Genomic DNA, 17,041 nt, shown 5'->3' on the forward strand with positions numbered 1-17,041 from the left:
ATCATCCGTGAGCCTCCGACGAAGCGCTGGTGTTATGTCCCACTTTCTATTTATCTGGTTAGGTTTCCTTGGGTTGGTGATGTCATTTCCTGTTCTTTTTCTCAGGGGATGGTAGATTGGCTCCAAGTCAATGTGTTTGTTGCTGGAATTCCGGTTGGAATGCCATGCTTCTAGGAATTCTCTGTTTGGCTTGTCCTAGGATGGATGTGTTGTCCCAATCAAAGTGGTGTCCTTCCTTATCTGTATGTAAGGATACGAGTGATAGCGGGTCATGTCGTTTTGTGGCTAGTTGATGTTCATGTATCCTGGTGGCTAGCTTTCTGCCAGTTTGTCCAATGTAGTGTTTGTCACAGTTCTTGCAAGGTATTTTGTAGATGACGTTCGTTTTATTTGTTGTCTGTATAGGGTCTTTTAAGTTCATTAGCTGCTGTTTTAGTGTGTTGGTGGGTTTGTGGGCTACCCTGATGCCAAGGGGTCCGAGTAGTCTGGCAATCATTTCGGAAATGTCTTTGATGTAGGGGAGAGTGGTTATGGTTTCTGGGCCCGTTTTGTCTGTTTGTTTGGGTTTGTTGCTGAGAAATCGGCGGACTGTGTTCATAGGGTACCCATTCTTTTTGAATACGCTATATACGTGATTTTCCTCTGCTCTGCGTAGTTCTTTTGTGCTGCAATGTGTTTTTTTTTTTCCTTTATTCATTCACGGGATGAGGGCATCGCTGACCAGGCAGCATTTATTGCCCATCCCTAACTGCCCAGAGGGCAGTTGAGAGTCAAACACATTGCTGTGGTTCTGGAGTCACATGTAGGCCAGACCAGGTAAGGATGGCAATTTCCTTCCCTCAAGGGGATTAGTGAGCCAGATGGGTTTTTCCAACAATCGACAATGGATTCATGGTCATCTTTAGATTGTTAATTCCAAATATATACTGAATTCAAATTCCACCATCTGCTGTGGCAGGATTCAAACCCAGGTCCCCAGAACATTATCTGGGTCTCTGGATTAACAGTCCAGTGATAATACCACTAGGCCATCGCCTCCCCTGTCATCTACCATTGCTTCTTCAATGATCAACCTAATATGTCAGTTCACTTTATCTAGCTTTGCTTTCATGACCTCATAATTGTCCTCATCTAAGTTTAATATTGTAGTCTTTGATCCACTTCTCTCCCCTCCTCCATCTAGACCTCTCCCCCTCCCACTCGCAACTGAATGTAAACTTCAAATCATTATAATCGCTGTTATCAAGGGTGAAGTTCACTATGAGGTCATTAATTAATCTCAACTTGTTACACAACATTAGATCTAGTCCAAGATTCTTTTTGGTTGGCTCCAGAACATGCTATTCAGAGAAATTATCCCAAACACACAAGATAGCAAGAAATACCGATGCTGGAGTCAGAGATAACAAAGTGTGGAGTTGGAGGAACACTCAAAAGTTTCTGATGCTGCCTGGCCTGTGGAGTTGGAGGAACACTCAGAAGTTTCTGATGCTGCCTGGCCTGCTGTGTTCCTCCAGCTCCACACTTTGTTAGCCCAAACACAATCTATGAGCACCTCTTGTCGGCAACTTGGTCCATCTTGATTTTCTAGTCTCTGAAGTTTAAAACTCCTTTAATTATCATTCTCGCTGTCATGCTCTCATTGTTTCTTCCTATTTACTCCATCTTATTATGTGGTTACAATTAGGGGTATATACTTCACTCCTACAATTAACCGTCTGCCTTTGCTGTTTTCATTTCTATCCAAACTGCCTCTACATTCTGGTTTGCTGAACATAGGTCATCTCTCTTACTGTGCTTACACCATGATTAATTAATATCCACCCTTTCCCTGCATTCTGTCCATCCTAAATGACACAGGCTCTTCGATATTCACATCATAACTAGAATCTTCCTACAGCCATGACTTCGTAATGGCAGTTAGATTATGATTTCTTTATTGCTTTACAATATCAGTTAATTTGTTTTGTTCTGAATATAGGGGCTTCATCTATGTCCTCTTATTGCTTCTGTAACCTCAAGCTGTATCTGTTGACTTATTCTTGGATTATTATCGTCAATCCTTCAATGTCATTATCTGTATGTAAATTTCTCATTAATGTACTTCTCTTAAATTGTCTCTAATTCAAGAAAGATGTTCTCAGATTTGATCCCTTGTTTCCACCATTTTAATATATTCCTGCATTTTGATTTGCTTAGTTCCTCACTGCTGTATGTAGAACCTCTTTCAATTTCTTGCCTATGTGATTAGTACTTCCAAACGACCACTAGAAATTTCCCTTCTATGCACATTCCACTCAAACTTTGAGCAGATTTTCCAAACTCTAGCACCATGCAGGATACACAGCCTTGTGGGTGCTTACCTTTGCTGCAAAGAACATTGTCAATCCCATCCACCACCTTCATGTGAATGGCCTCCTGGCCACAGTCAGTTAGCTCATCAATCCTACAGCCTTCACTCTCATTCAAATAAGCTGAAGCTATCACAAAACTAATGGATAATTGTAAAGGTTAAGGCTCTTTCACCTCCTGGGTTGCCAAACCAATCTCATTCATAACCCATTTGACCCGATCACTACTCAAATAGTCACACACCAGAGAAACAGAAGACCATATCCTGAAATGCCTCCACAGAGGCCAGTACCCATCACCAAGTCACCTTTTATTTGCACATGGAGGGTGTCCTTGAAACTGGTCCAGCTCCCTCAGAGCTGGCTGTCAAAGCTAACAGGAAGTTTGCCACTCTTGTTTACGTCTGTCAGCTAGGGTGCCTTGAATGGACCAGGTTAACAGCCCCAATCAGAGAAACTCATTCTATGCGATCCACCTGGCTGACCTTGTTACAATCACTATATATCCAAAAGGGAATAACCAGCTCCTGGAATGAAATATTCAAGCCCCATCTGCTGCTGAGATGTGTAACATCTTTGAATAGGGTGATTAGAAAATATCTATTTAATCTTGTCCATGCCTGCAAGAAATTACAACTCAAAACAGTAAATTTAAATTAAATGCTAATTTCAAGAAAAGTACTAGATTTTGTAAATAGAGAGAGACCCTTTAAATTCACTATCTTACTTGTCAAATTTGTAGGTTTACACTCTGTCTCTATTAATAAATAACACCGGTAAAACCAGGCAGCCAGAGTGCAAAGACTGTTTCTGAGAGGTGTTTCTTGACCTTTCCACATAGGTGGTAAGAAAGTGTGGGCAGGCACATCATTCAGGGGGTATCCTGTGCACATCAGGGGCACCCAGTGGCACCCACACTCTGTTCCTCTTAAACTGGATTGCTACCCTAACCTGCTCTTCCAATTATCCAATACCTCTCCACCCTAAATCCCTGAACTTTGTCTCTAGGAAACCAAATGCTCTTCCTTCTGAACTCCCTTGCGATCCTAGCAGTGTCCACTACTGTGATCTGGTGCAGCTGAAGCCACGACAGCTGCTGGCCAATCTAAGACACCACTTGATAAATAGAAGTCTGATACTGGTCCTGTTTAGCCTGTTGTCAGCACACCCATTTGGATGGGAGGGTGGGACTGAGTGAAGGAGTGAGGGAGAGAGTGAAGGAGTTCCTTTTTCTGTTCCAGTTTCTAGTACTTTTATATTCTTAAAATTGAGGATGTGATGTCTGAAAGGACTTTATATTTTGTAATGATGCTTATTCCCTGAACCAAATATTGCACAGAGAGACCTGGAAGAGGTTCCAATGTAATTCATGTCATAAATTCTGTAGAAACAGTACTGATTTAACCCTGTGTTCAACATCTAAGCTCGGAAGCTAGGGAAGTCTCTGGACAGAGGAAGAACTGACATTTGGATCGAAAACAACACTAAAGCTGTGTCATTGGAAAGGTCTAGACGAGAAAAGTTCAAGGCAACATTTGTTTAACTCTTTCTGGGAACTGCTCAGAAAGTACGTTCTTCTCTCTGAACAGTCTACTACATTCAGAGTTCAAAGAAAAGCCTTGAGCATTGAGACTAACCATTTCTTCATGCAATGAGGTGAACGAAGTTTTCAATATTCGACTTTATATGAATCATGCCCTAAATGAGGGTGAAGGTGGATATTCTGCAACCAACAATACAACTATAGTCTCTTATACCCTTTCTAAAAAAAAAGCTGCACTGTGCATGAATGCTGTTGCCTTTAAAATGGCAACAAGGCACTCCTGAAAGGTGGAATGAGCATTTTTATATCACTGTAATTACTTCTCATAGCTGTCTCAAAAGCCTCAAACTTTTCATCTCTAGCCTCAGCCGATTCAACATTTTGAAGGATTGCTTTCAACAAGAGAAGCTTCTGTTGGGCATGAATGTTAGTTATAAGTGGGTGGCATGGAAACGTTTAAAGGTCCAAAAATTGCTGATAAATTAATCCACCTACTGGCAGCTGTGAAAGTTAGTGCTCAAGCAAAACTCCACAACCTGCTCCCTCAGCTTTCTGTAAGAACAGACAACTGAATCCTTTTGGTTTAATTGAAAGGCAAATGCAATAGAGTCCTGAAATGGCATTTTGACTGCTCTAGAAATGAAAAACAAATCATATCTTAGATGAAACTCATTTACATTGATTCAATACAGTAAGTATGGTTGCAAGAGCTGCCAAATGTATGCTATTAATGTATAAATTCACTGAAATTTTATGGCTTAAAATTCCATTTCCTCAAAAGCTGTTAGTGGTAATAGAATTCCAAGAGTCCCGTGGCACACTCGATGGGTATTAAAACCAATCTCTCAATTTTAACATTGTGCCAAATTGTCACTTGATTACTTACCTGTCTGACTGAAGCTCTACTTTAAGAATGTTTATGAAGAAGTGTTCAGGGCCTTCAGGAATATTGTCATTGAGTATATCAAATGAAATCCATTTTGACTGTTCTCCGGGTTCAAATACCAATCGTTCAGGCATAGAGGTGAAATCCAAGCCATCTAGTGCAGTTCCATTTTGTGCCTGATACCACAAGTGAATACAGCCAAAACTGCCATGATATCGTACAATGGTAACATTAGTCTGACAAAAAAGGGAAATTGTAATGGTTATCATTTTGGCAAGAGTTTAATTTCATTCACAATGCAATAAAAATACAGTGCTAAGCAAAGTTTGTAAAAAATACAGATTTATATTTGCATGTTATTACTTAAAAATGTAAGTTAGGATATCAATTAACTATTTAATCAACAAATAGGAGTCTGAAATCTTTGTAAAACTAAGGTTCATTAACAGCATTTAATGAATGCTGAACACAGGAAAATTGTGAAAGACAGAAGTTGCAGACGTATTACATTTGGCTAAATGTATGTTTGTGTAGCATTAAAATGGTCTTTTATTGTTAAATTGGGTGGAAGTCAGAAAGAGGAAAGGAGCAGTCACTCGATAGAGAGTTTTCTATAGGCCCCCCAATAGCAACAGAGGCGCTGAGGAACACATTGGGAGACAGATTGTGGAAAGGTGCACAAGTAAGAGGGTTGTTGTCATGGGTGACTTCAATTTCCCTAATATCGACTGGAACATTCTAAGTGCAAATAGTTTGGATGGAGTGGATTTTGTCACGTGTATCCAGGAAGGATTTCTGACTTAATATGTAGATAGGCCAACTAGATGGAAGGCCATATTGGATTTGGTGCTTGGCAACGAACCAGGCCAGGTGTCAGATCTTTTGCTGGGAGAGCATTTCAGTGTTAGTGATCACAGCTCCCTGACCTTTGCTATAGTCATGGAGAGGGATAGCAGCAGATGATATGAGAAAGTATTTAGTTGGTGGAGGAAGAATTACAATGCTATTAGGTAGGAACTGCAGAGCATAAATTGGGAAGGGATGTTCTCAGGGAAATGCATAACAGAAATGTGGAGGTTGTTTAGGGAGCAGTTGCTATAAGTAGTGGATAGGTTTGTCCCACTGAGGGAAGAAAGGGATGGTAAGGTGAAGGAACCTTGGATGACAAGATATGTGGAGCATCTGGTCAAGAGGAAGAAGGAAGCTTATTCAAGATTAAGGAAGCAAGGATCGGACAGGACTCTAGAGGGCTACAAGGTAGCCAGGAAGCAATGGAAGAATGGACTCAGGAGAGCTAGAAGCGGGTATGAGAAGACCTTGGTGGGTTCGACCAAGAAAAACCCCAATGCGATCTATGCTTATGAAGGGAATAAGAGGATGGCCAGAGTGAGGGTAGGGCCAATCAGGGAACTTGTGCACACAGTCAAAAGAAGTAGGGGATGTCCTTAATGAAAAATTTGCTTCAGTCTTCACCAGTGAGAGGGACCTTGATGTTTGTGAGGACAGCATGAAACAGGCAGATATGCTCAAATAGGTTGATGTTAGGAAAGAGGATGTGCGGGAAAGTTTGAAAAGCATGAGGACAGATAAGTCCAGTGGGCCAGACGGAATATAACCAAGGTTTCAAGGGAAGCGAACGGAAGAGATTGCTACCCATTTGATGAAGATCTTTGTGTTCTCACTGTCTCACTGTCTAGATGATTTGAGGGCGGAAAATGTTATTCCCTTGTTCAAGAAAGGGAATAGGGATAATCCTAGGAATTACAAAGCGGACAGTCTTACTTCTGCGGTGGGAAAATTACCAGAGAGCGATCTGAGAGACAGTATGTATGATTATTTGGAAAAGAACGTTTGATTAGAAATAGTCTGCATGGCTTTGGGAGGGGCAGGTCATGCCTCAAAAACCTTACCGAATTCTTTGAGGATGTGACAAAACACATCGATGAAGGCAAAGTAGTGGATGTGGCGTATATGGATTTTTGCAAGGCATTTGATATGAGACCACATGGTAGGCTCATTCAGAAAGTAAGGAGGCATGAGATTAATAGAAATTTGGCTGTCTAGATACAAAACTGGCTGTCCTATAGAAGACAGAGGGTGAGAGAATATGGAAAGTATTCAGCCTGGAGCTCAGTGACCAGTGGTGTTCTGCAGGGATCTGTTCTGGAATCTCTGCTCTTTGCGATCTTCATAAATGATTTGGATGAGGAAGTGGAAGAGTACATTAGTAAGTTTGCAGATGACACAAAGGTTGGTGGAGTTGTGGAAAGTGTGGAGGGCTGTCATAGGTTGCAACTGCTTCTTGCCAGGATATTGGCATGATATCCTAAACACAGTTGCACACCATTCATATATTCACAATGTAGAAATAATGTGCATTGACAGTGATACAATTTTTTCTGTTAAATGTCGTGCCTGCAAAGCTATGAGTGTGCTTTTGTTAGCACCCTGAACCATCAGGATATCTGCTGTAACAACAAAGTCACAAGCATGTCCTGCCTACTTCTCTTTGGTCAGGCAGATCTCATCACAACTCTTGAGTACGGTCAAAGGAAAACACTGTCGCTATGCAGTGCCAGACATCTTTCAATCCTGCGCATCATAGAAAAGCTGGATTTTGAACATAATGGAAGAGTTTAGCAAAGTTGTTAACGCGCCTTTATTGGGTGAAGCTCCAGTATTGAAGCTCTGATGCCTGAACACATCGAGTACAAGAACTTAGCACCTCTGTAGCATCTGCATGAACTTGAGCATCAATGCTGGATACAGGAACTTCAAACATAAGGGTGATCATAGCATTTGCAGCAACTATTGTGGCATCCTCTGGCTGAACTTTGTGATAAATATGTTTGCCCGTGTTTCCCTTTCTAGACTGCAGATTTGTCCCAAATCACCAGTGTGGTTTCAGAATTCGACAATCCATAACTCACATGATCATCTCAGTCTAGCAGCTGCAAGAGAAATGCCACAAAACAAAGGACACACTGTATATTACCTTCATTGAGCTCTTCAAAGTACTGACCAGGTGAGCAGAGATGGGCTATATAAACTACTGAAGAAAAACTGCCATCTCAGTAAAACTCAACAATGTGAGAAAGCATTCAATGACTTTGAAGAAGAAATCAAAGTTGGAGATGGCATTATAGTTTGCAAATACAGATGAGCAAAGGGTGAATTTTTTTTGAAAGAAGTGTCAAAATTACATATGATGGAGAAAGGATTTGAAACAGGAACAGTTAATAATATCTAATAACATTGCAGTTAGACAGAAAAGTTGGGTAATTAAGGGTTTTGTGAGAATAAAAGTGACGGCACAGGAGAAATAACTACCAATGTGTATTCCTCATTTGCTTAATTGGGAGATTAAAACAAATCAAACTGATGCTACTGAGACAACCAACTAATCCAAAAACATTATTGAAGCATTTTTGTTTCATGAAAATATGAAAAATATTAAACATTTTATATTTTTATAACACTATCTTAGCATCCTTTCCTTAAATCTTTTTGTTTTTTGTTTCTTTTAACCCTTGCGTTCTTCATAAATTAGCTCATACCAGCCCTTTCCATATTGCAAACACATCTAATAAGTCTGAAATCACTGACTTGTAAGATATATATCTTTTGATGTTACACAAATCATTATTGTGAGCTGAGTCAAGGTAACAAACACTATTTACTTCAACACGTTATAAATATATTTAAGAATTTTAGCACCTGTTCTCCATTCTCAATGGTTTCAAGATGTTCATTCAAGAATGCAAATTGACCATATGGAAAGTCGCTGGCCGCCATGGTGATGTTAGCAGAGTTTGATGTGTCGTTAATCACAGCACCACCACTGACACCAGTCAGCTGGAGTTGGTAATATTGTTTCTCTTCAGGAATATCATCATCCACTGCCTGATCAGCAAAAGCAGTTCTACATTACAAACTGGACATCTGATCCAGGTCAAATTTAAAAATGTATGCAAATTGCAACAAACTGGAGATAACAAAATCCTTCGACAAATAAAATAAAATATGCTAAAAGTGCACAATAGGTCACTGGTTTCTAAAGGGAGAACAGAAGAATTAATGGTTCACCTATGGACCTTATTCCAGAAATGGAACACATCTCAAATCAAGAGGATTTCAAAAGAAATACGTCCTACTATCTCTGTGATGTAACACACTCTGGAATTAAAAACATGAATGGACAATATAAAATAGGAATACAGTTCTAACGGGATGCTGCAGCAGTGGAAATTGAGAGTTTAGTATGTTGACCATTGAAGGTAGAAGGCAGAGAAAGCAGTTAACTGCATTCAGGGGCTTTATTAATATGGGCACAGAGTATGACAGAAAGGAGGTTTTGCTGAATTTTCACAAGACGCTTGTTAGATCTTAGCTGGAGCATTGTGTACAGCTCTCAATGCCACACCACAGGAAGTATCTGAGAGTACTGGAGAGAGAATAGCAGAGATTTACAAAAATGTTTCAGGGATAAGAAACTTCAGTTATGAGAAAAGATTAGAAAATTTGGTTAAGATCTGCCAGAAGTTTTCAATATCTTGAGAGGCCTGAATAGAGGATAGAGAAATTGTTCCCACAGTCTGGAAAGATTGAGAACAAGAGGACACAGGCTTAAAGTTTTCTGCAAACATAGTAAATGTGAATTTGAAAAAAGAATGTATTTTTCACACATGTGGTCCAGGTCAATACACTGCCTTGAAGTGTGATTGAGACAGAGTCAATTGAAGCATTCAAGAGGGAAGTTGGTGATTATTCAAATAAAAACTATGTGAAAGTGTCTGAGGGAAAGACATTAAGTCATAGTTCTCACTGCAGCGTTGGTGAGGGCATGACAGGTTGAATGGCTTCCTTATGTGCTGTTCTAATTCTGTGAACAGAACAAGGGCACGAGGGAGGAAGAAAATACACACACACACATTCAAGCAAAAATTACTTATAAAGTGCTTAAATGAAAGAAGAAGGCTTTAATGGCTTTCAGTAATATTAACATGAAACAAAACTAGGTACAATGAGAGAAATCACAAGAACTTAAAAACAATTCTGAGACAACACTAAAATGTGAATTAGTGTCATAATCAGGACAAGGCAAGTCTTTCAGGGGTAATGAGAGATAATGGGAACTGCAGATGCTGGAGAATTCCAAGATAATAAAATGTGAGGCTGGATGAACACAGCAGGCCAAGCAGCATCTCAGGAGCACAAAAGCCGACGTTTCGGGCCTAGACCCTTCATCAGAGAGCCCCTGAGGTTGGTCCGGAGGGAGGAGGGTAACTTCTTCAGGGGGTTGTGTGTTGTGATTCAATGAGTGGAGACCCTCCTTGGAAACACTGTGTAGAACATTACTTGCACTTGCTGTTGACTCAGTTTTATTTGTATTGCTTTCAGTTCTCTTTGCTTGCCACCTTCAACTTTTAAACATTCTGTGTCTCATAAATGTCTTCAATTTCTGTCATCATGCTTGCTATTGATTTATATTTATATTAATACTGTTCCAGCTAACTAATAGCTTTAATGTTCAACTTAAGCATTTTACGGGATTTGATATTTTCAGTTGGTTTATTTAAATCTGTCCCTTCCCCAATACAGTTCTTTGTTTTTATTTTCTTCATCTTCAGTATTAATTAGTTCTGACGCACTGATGCACTTGCTCTCTTTAAAAGTGAATGATGCACTAACTGCATCCAGCATTTTAAAAATGTACAACAAACATGTTTGTATCCAAACATAATATATTTTTTAAATTCATTCACGGTATGAGGGTGCCACTGGCTGGGCCAGCTTTTTTTGCCCATCCTCAATTTCCCAGGGGGCAGTTTAAGAGTCAACCACATTGTTCTGGGTCTGGAGAGAAAAGACCAGGAAAAAGATGGCAGTTTCTTTCCCTAAAGGACATTGGTGAGCCGACAATTAGTAAAATATATTGTACTCAACAAGCTGAAAACTTGTGATATTAAATTTTAGGTAATAATAATTATTTTACACAGTAACTATTTGTACTATATTGAAAACATCCCAAAGTATCTTGTGTTTTTGTGATAATGAAGAGAAGTTGCAAACCTGACCGTTCCTGACCGCCATCCCCAACACTCAGAAAGAGTGCTGAGGAAAACTGGCAGTTTTACTGTCAGATCAACAAAACACAGCTAATTCCCTAGCAAGTAACAATTGAAACCTCTTGGTCTGAAGTATTTCAAAATGTATTCAATTCCTTGCACCTGTATTAAAATGGTGGCCGACACCTGCCTGTCACGCATTAAAAGGGCTCCACCTGTTTCAACAAAATCATTCAGATCCACTGGAGTTATAGTCCAGTTAACTGTAACTTCACCAAAAATTCCTGGACCACGTACTAATCTGTAGGAAAATAAAAAAGTATTAAATATTTTATGACACAAAATTACACTGTTTGAACCTGGTAGTAGAACGAATATGAATAAATATTATATAAAGTTGATGTTGTCCCTTCTAACTATTAAATTGTCATTTTTCTGTAGTGAAGATGGTGGATGGGCACATATGTGACATTACATATGTTTTCTCTCAGTGGTGCCCACAAAAGCAAGATAACAAGGTGAACAGCTGGATGAACACAGCAGGCCAAGCAGCATCATAGGAACAGGAAGGCTGACATTTCGGATCTAGACCCTTCAATTTTCACCCCACTAAAGCAAGTTTGTTTTGGAACAAGTAAGTGTGCATGCTGTGATCACTGCTTATATACTTTAAAAAAGCCCACGCAAGTATGCACAGTAAAATCTAGATTTGTTTCAATGCATTTTTCGCCAATGAGAAATAATTTGAAAATACGGGGATGTACACTTGTAAATAGCTGCCCCAATTGCATCAGATAGCTTCAGTAAGACACGCCTAACATCAATAAACATTGTAAACTGGACCTTCAGGAACTGCAATTAAAAACTGTTGAAAAGAAACATAACAGCCATCTCAACACCATGGAACTGTTGCTTTAAACATAAAAAAATCATTTATCTGTTAATTGTAATGGTCTCTACAAAAATGATTTCGTAAATAAATGCGACTTACGTTACAAATGCAGTCCCATTGTAGCCGCCGACTGGTTCTCCAATTAGAACCTGCTTTGTTGATTCAGCTATGCCAATCATCCCAGATGATGCACTATCGCCCAAAACAATGACAGTTGCACTTCCTGTGGGAGAAACAGTCTTTCTGTATTGTCAGATGAATAACAGAGAAAATTTAGTTTTGCAAATTTTAAAGCCCAGAATAATACCTTGGATATCACAAATCCTTGCTAGGTGTATTTTTGGCAAGGGAGCCCCTAATATACATTGAGTGGTGCCCATCAGGGGCACCCCACCTTCTTACCCTCTGCAGTATTAAACCCAGTCTGTCACACCTTGCTCGTTCTTCACTGAACCAAAATCCATTTTCTGCCCAAAGTTCCTGGATTTGACTTCCTCGAGTCTGCATTGTATCTCTATAGGCCTGCCACTATGCAGCAGTCAACAGGGAACTGCATGCAATAGGGACTACAGCAGCTCCCAGCTATTCATTTCATCTGGCAGCTTGAGAAGGCTTAGGGGTGTGAGAAGAGAAAGAGACAGACAGACAATGAGAGCAAGAGAGAGGGCGAGAGGGAGAGTCAGAGAGAGATAGAGAGAGGGTTGAATCCATGCAGTTTCCAATCTATTACATTTGATTTTCTATTTTTGCTTATAATTTCTGTTAAATTTTTGCTGCCAAAAGACGCTGACTTACCATATATTGGGGATATTTCTGCATCATTAGTAGCAGATACAAGTCGAATCATATACTGCTCTTCCCCCTCCAGAACAGTATCTGGATAAATGCGTAAATTAAGTGTTTTTTTCATCTCAGTCTAACACAAGAAAAGTGCAACAGATTAGTAAACTTTGGAGCAAAACAACATTTCTACTCAGACTGAGTTAAAATTGCTTTGTTTCTAGTTTGACAATTAGTAAAATATGTAATAATGTGCAGTTGTATGTGTTACTGGGGTTGCACACTGGAAATCAATCAATGCTATTCCCATAGACCTCAAAAAGATGTTCAAGATTTTAAAAAAGACACAAGGTTCCCTGATTTACCTGACTTTCAGACCTAGATTGATAGAAATCATGGACTAGGTTGCTGCATTGAACAAGAATTACTATTTGTTACAAGTAATTACACTCGAGCTGCAGGTAAACAGTTATAAAACATCAGCATATGAAACTACCTATGAGGTTTATTGCAGCACAGTGATAGCGTCCCTACTTATCACTGGAAGACCTGGATTTGAGTCCTACCTGTTCCAAAGGTATATCATAATGTGCCTGAACAGGTTGATTAAAAATATCTGTAACACTAATTAAAACTCTGATCCCCTTATAAACGTCCCTTACGTACAAAGGTAGGCAGAATAAAAAAAGGTTACGGACATGGGGGAAAACTAGAAAGACAATTCAGTTGTACCAGTCCTATGTATTGATGCTGATCCTTGTGATTTTTGCGTGTTGCTTCACTTTCCTTTCTCTGGTTTCTTCCACTGGGTTGGTGAAAGGTACACATTGGCTGGTGCACTCACGAGTTTCTGACTTATCAATAACAATTCACAGCTTACAGCAACTGTTTCAGGGGGGATAAACTGGTTTTCTTCAGGCTTACAGTGATTTTGACTGCAGAGAACAGAGAGACTGCTCCCAAGCTAGGGAAGAAATGAGCACTTCTCTCTCAGTCTGTAAGTTATCCCTAGCTCTAAGCAGTTAAATTACCTGAGAACTGATTACACAAAGGCCTCAATCATGAATGATTGGTCATTAATCTATATAGGCCAACAAACTTATTGCCACCAAAATTAACATCTGTACACCCCTTGGCCCTATATTACTTGCAACTCAAACTCCAATTTCAGTCTGTTCCAATGGTTGTTCATGAGCTTTGCCATGGGTGTCAGATTACTTGCTTTTTAAACCTTACTGCCAACCTTACAAACACTGGTTTTGAAACAGTACTCTCTCATTCAGTCCACAAAAGCACAAAATAAAAAGATACAGTTCTTATAATTGCAAGTTCTGGGGTTCCCACACAAGTGCTTTCCAAAACTTTGGGCCTTATTTTAAAGTCTCAGACTTCACGTGGCCTTGATCTGGGCCATATGAGTGCTGCTCTACAAAGACGAGGGGCCAGCAGTGAGCGAAGGAAAGACTTTCATTATTCAGAAGGGAAAGGTGGGGAAACAGCTGTTTGAGCATTGGGGGAGTTGAAGAAAGGTCAGGATTTCATCAAAACAGAATAACTATCTACCTGTTCACAGGTCAATGCTTTTAATCAACTGCAGCAGAAGTTGGGCCTCAGGATTCAGTCCCTCAAGCCATGCCCACAAATAGGTGAAAACTGAAGGATTTAAAAAGCCCCCACAGCATCAGAAATCAATCCAAGCTCCATGGTAACCACTATAGACTTGAAGCTCATGACCTCAAATTCTCATTTTGAGACCTTCTCACAGTTTGAGAAGCCCTTGACAGCTAGGGAGTGAAAGAAGGTTAATCAGATCAAATACCTCCAGAGTAAATGGAAGCCTTGCTCATCAACAGTTCATCAAATTACTGCTGTGGACAACCGAAGGTTTGTGCCCACGGAGATCTAAAGAGTATTGTGCAAAGAAATACTGTCAATAGACGAATATGTGCTACAGCCATGTCCTCTTGCTTCTTTTCTAAGGAGCCAAGATCCAGCTTATAAAGTCCCTACAGTGCGGGAACAGGCCATTCGGCCCAACAAGTCCACACTGACGGACAGAAGAGTATCCCACCCAGACTCATATCCCACCCTATATTTTCTATGGCTAGCACGCCTAACCTACACATCCCTGGACATTCCCTGGGCAATTTAGCATGACCAATCCACCTAACTTACACATCTTTCAACTGTGGGAGGAAACCAGAGCACCTGTAGGTAACCCATGCATACACAGGGAGAATGTGCAAACTCTACACTGACAGTCACCCAAGGGTGGAATTGAATTGGATCCCTGGTGCCATGAGGTAGCAGTGCTAAATCCTGAGCCACCTTGCCACCCTATAGATGATGGCAGTACGTTTTCATACAGGTCCTCTTATTCATTTTCTAAAACTTTGGCAGAAAAGCTACAGAAACAATAAAGCTCAGAGATATAAAGTAGATTTTTAAATGAGAGATCCTATTACAATAGATGGTCCAGCTATAGAAAGGAAATAAACAAGGAAATCTGCACACAGACCAAGCAGGTCAGTAATAATAACAACAATAGATTTTAATTACTTGCTCATTATTGAGATAAGGAGGATATAAACAGAAAATAGGGAATGAATTTCATAAACTTAATATTCAATTTGTTCACCAAACAATATATTTGGATCCCTACAAGGGCAAAGGTATTGGTTAGATTTGGTAAAGCAAAGGCAATAGATCAGATAGAAGAGTTAAATAGTGAAGAAGGATGTTGTAGGTTACAGAGAGACATAGATAAGCTGCAGAGCTGGGCTGAGAGGTGGCAAATGGAGTTTAATGCGGACAAGTGTGAGGTGATGCACTTTGGTAGGAGTAACTGGAATGCAAAGTACTGGGCTAATGGTAAGATTCTTGGTAGTGTCGATGAGCAGAGAGATCTCGGTGTCCATGTACACAGATCCTTGAAAGTTGCCACCCAGGTTGACAGGGCTGTTAAGGCGGCATACAGTGTTTTAGCTTTTATTAATAGAGGGATCGAGTTCCGGAACCAAGAGGTTATGCTGCACTGTACAAAACTCTGGTACGGCCGCACTTGGAGTATTGTGTACAGTTCTGGTCACCGCATTATAAGAAGGATGTGGAAGCTTTGGAAAGGGTGCAGAGGATATTTACTAGGATGTTGCCTGGTATGGAGGAAAGGTCTTACGAGGAAAGGCTGAGGGACTTGAGGCTGTTTTTGTTAGAGAGAAGAAGGTTGAGAGGTGACTTAATTGAGATATATAAGATAATCAGACGGTTAGATAGGGTGGAAAGGGAGATCCTTTTTCCTAGGACGGTGATGGCGAGCACGAGGGGGCATAGCTTTAAATTGAGGGGTGAAGGATATAGGACAGATGTCAGAGATAGTTTCTTTACTGAGAGAGTAGTCAGGGAATGGAACGCTTTGCCTGCAATGGTAGTAGATTCGCCAACTTTAGGTACATTTAAGTCGCCGTTGGACAAGCATATGGACATACGTGGAATAGTATAGGTTAGATGGGCTTCAGATTGGTATGACAGGTCGGCACAACATCGAGGGCTGAAGGGCCTGTACTGTGCTATAATGTTCTATGTTTTATGTTCTATGAGAGAGGAACTTATTAAACCTGAACACAGGATAAGATACAAGTGGGAAATGTAAGAATGAGGCAGACTGTAAAAAGACAGGAGGGTTGAACTGAGGAGGGCTAAACCAACAGATTTTGGGTCACTCACTCACCCTATCGATGTCTGTCTGCGACTTTCTTATGTCACCTTTACAATATAGTTTTCTACTTACTTTGGTGCCACCTGTGAAGCTAGCTATCAACCCTTCACTTTCCTTATCCAAGCCACTGGGGTAAATTGTAAAATGTTGAGGCCCAGGTACAGAGCTCTGTATTTCACTCATCGCATCCTGCTAATTGAACAGAGACCCATAGATGTATCTTCTCTGTTTTCTGCCGATAAATCTGTTGTTCATATTAATATCAATATGTCCATATTAATAAGCTCTCTGTTTCCACAATAACCCTTGAGATGACAGCATATCCAGCTTGCTGGAAATTCAAGTATTGTGTGTCTGCACAGTCCTCTCTAAAACAACTTGAAACAACAGTAATAGACTTGTTAAACATGGTTTCCCTTTGTCAAAACCATGCTGCCTCATTCCAATTACCTTGAGTTTTTCTAAACCTGCAATTGTTTTAGAGATTGATTCCAACCTGGTCCGGTCAGAGGGGAGAAACTGTTCCCACGCAAATAGAACGAGGACCGTTCGGCACAATTTTAAAAAGTTTTGCAAAAGAAGCAAATACAAGGTGAGAAATAAATTTTTCACACAGCAAATAGTTAGGTATGGAATGTTCTGCCTGACGATGTGGTAGATGCAAGTTCAACTGAGGAATTATAAGTGTATTTAAATAGAAACAGGGTTATAGGGAAAAGGGAGAAGATTGGTGCTAAGTTAAACCACTCAAGAGGCCCAATACAGACACAATGGGCTAAGTGGCCACTTTATACATATAGGATTTT

At 40.1% G+C, this 17,041-nt stretch overlaps 1 protein-coding gene across 10 annotated transcripts in view; it reads right to left on the reverse strand.

Annotated features, from left to right (window-relative positions):
- The window catches only part of adgrv1 (adhesion G protein-coupled receptor V1), a 560,536-nt gene that overhangs the window by 291,212 nt on the left and 252,283 nt on the right, over positions 1–17,041 (reverse strand). For all 10 annotated transcript variants that reach the window (XM_048527106.2, XM_048527099.2, XM_048527104.2 and 7 more), the window contains 5 exons: positions 12,536–12,656; positions 11,840–11,963; positions 11,011–11,149; positions 8,498–8,683; positions 4,781–5,016 (listed from right to left, as the gene is read on the reverse strand). In XM_048527106.2, the coding sequence (XP_048383063.2) occupies positions 4,781–5,016; positions 8,498–8,683; positions 11,011–11,149; positions 11,840–11,963; positions 12,536–12,656 (806 nt within the window). The remainder of the gene's footprint in view (positions 1–4,780; positions 5,017–8,497; positions 8,684–11,010; positions 11,150–11,839; positions 11,964–12,535; positions 12,657–17,041) is intronic.

The sequence above is a fragment of the Stegostoma tigrinum genome, chromosome 3 (genome assembly GCF_030684315.1).
Source record: "Stegostoma tigrinum isolate sSteTig4 chromosome 3, sSteTig4.hap1, whole genome shotgun sequence".
Taxonomy (NCBI): Eukaryota; Metazoa; Chordata; class Chondrichthyes; order Orectolobiformes; family Stegostomatidae; genus Stegostoma; species Stegostoma tigrinum.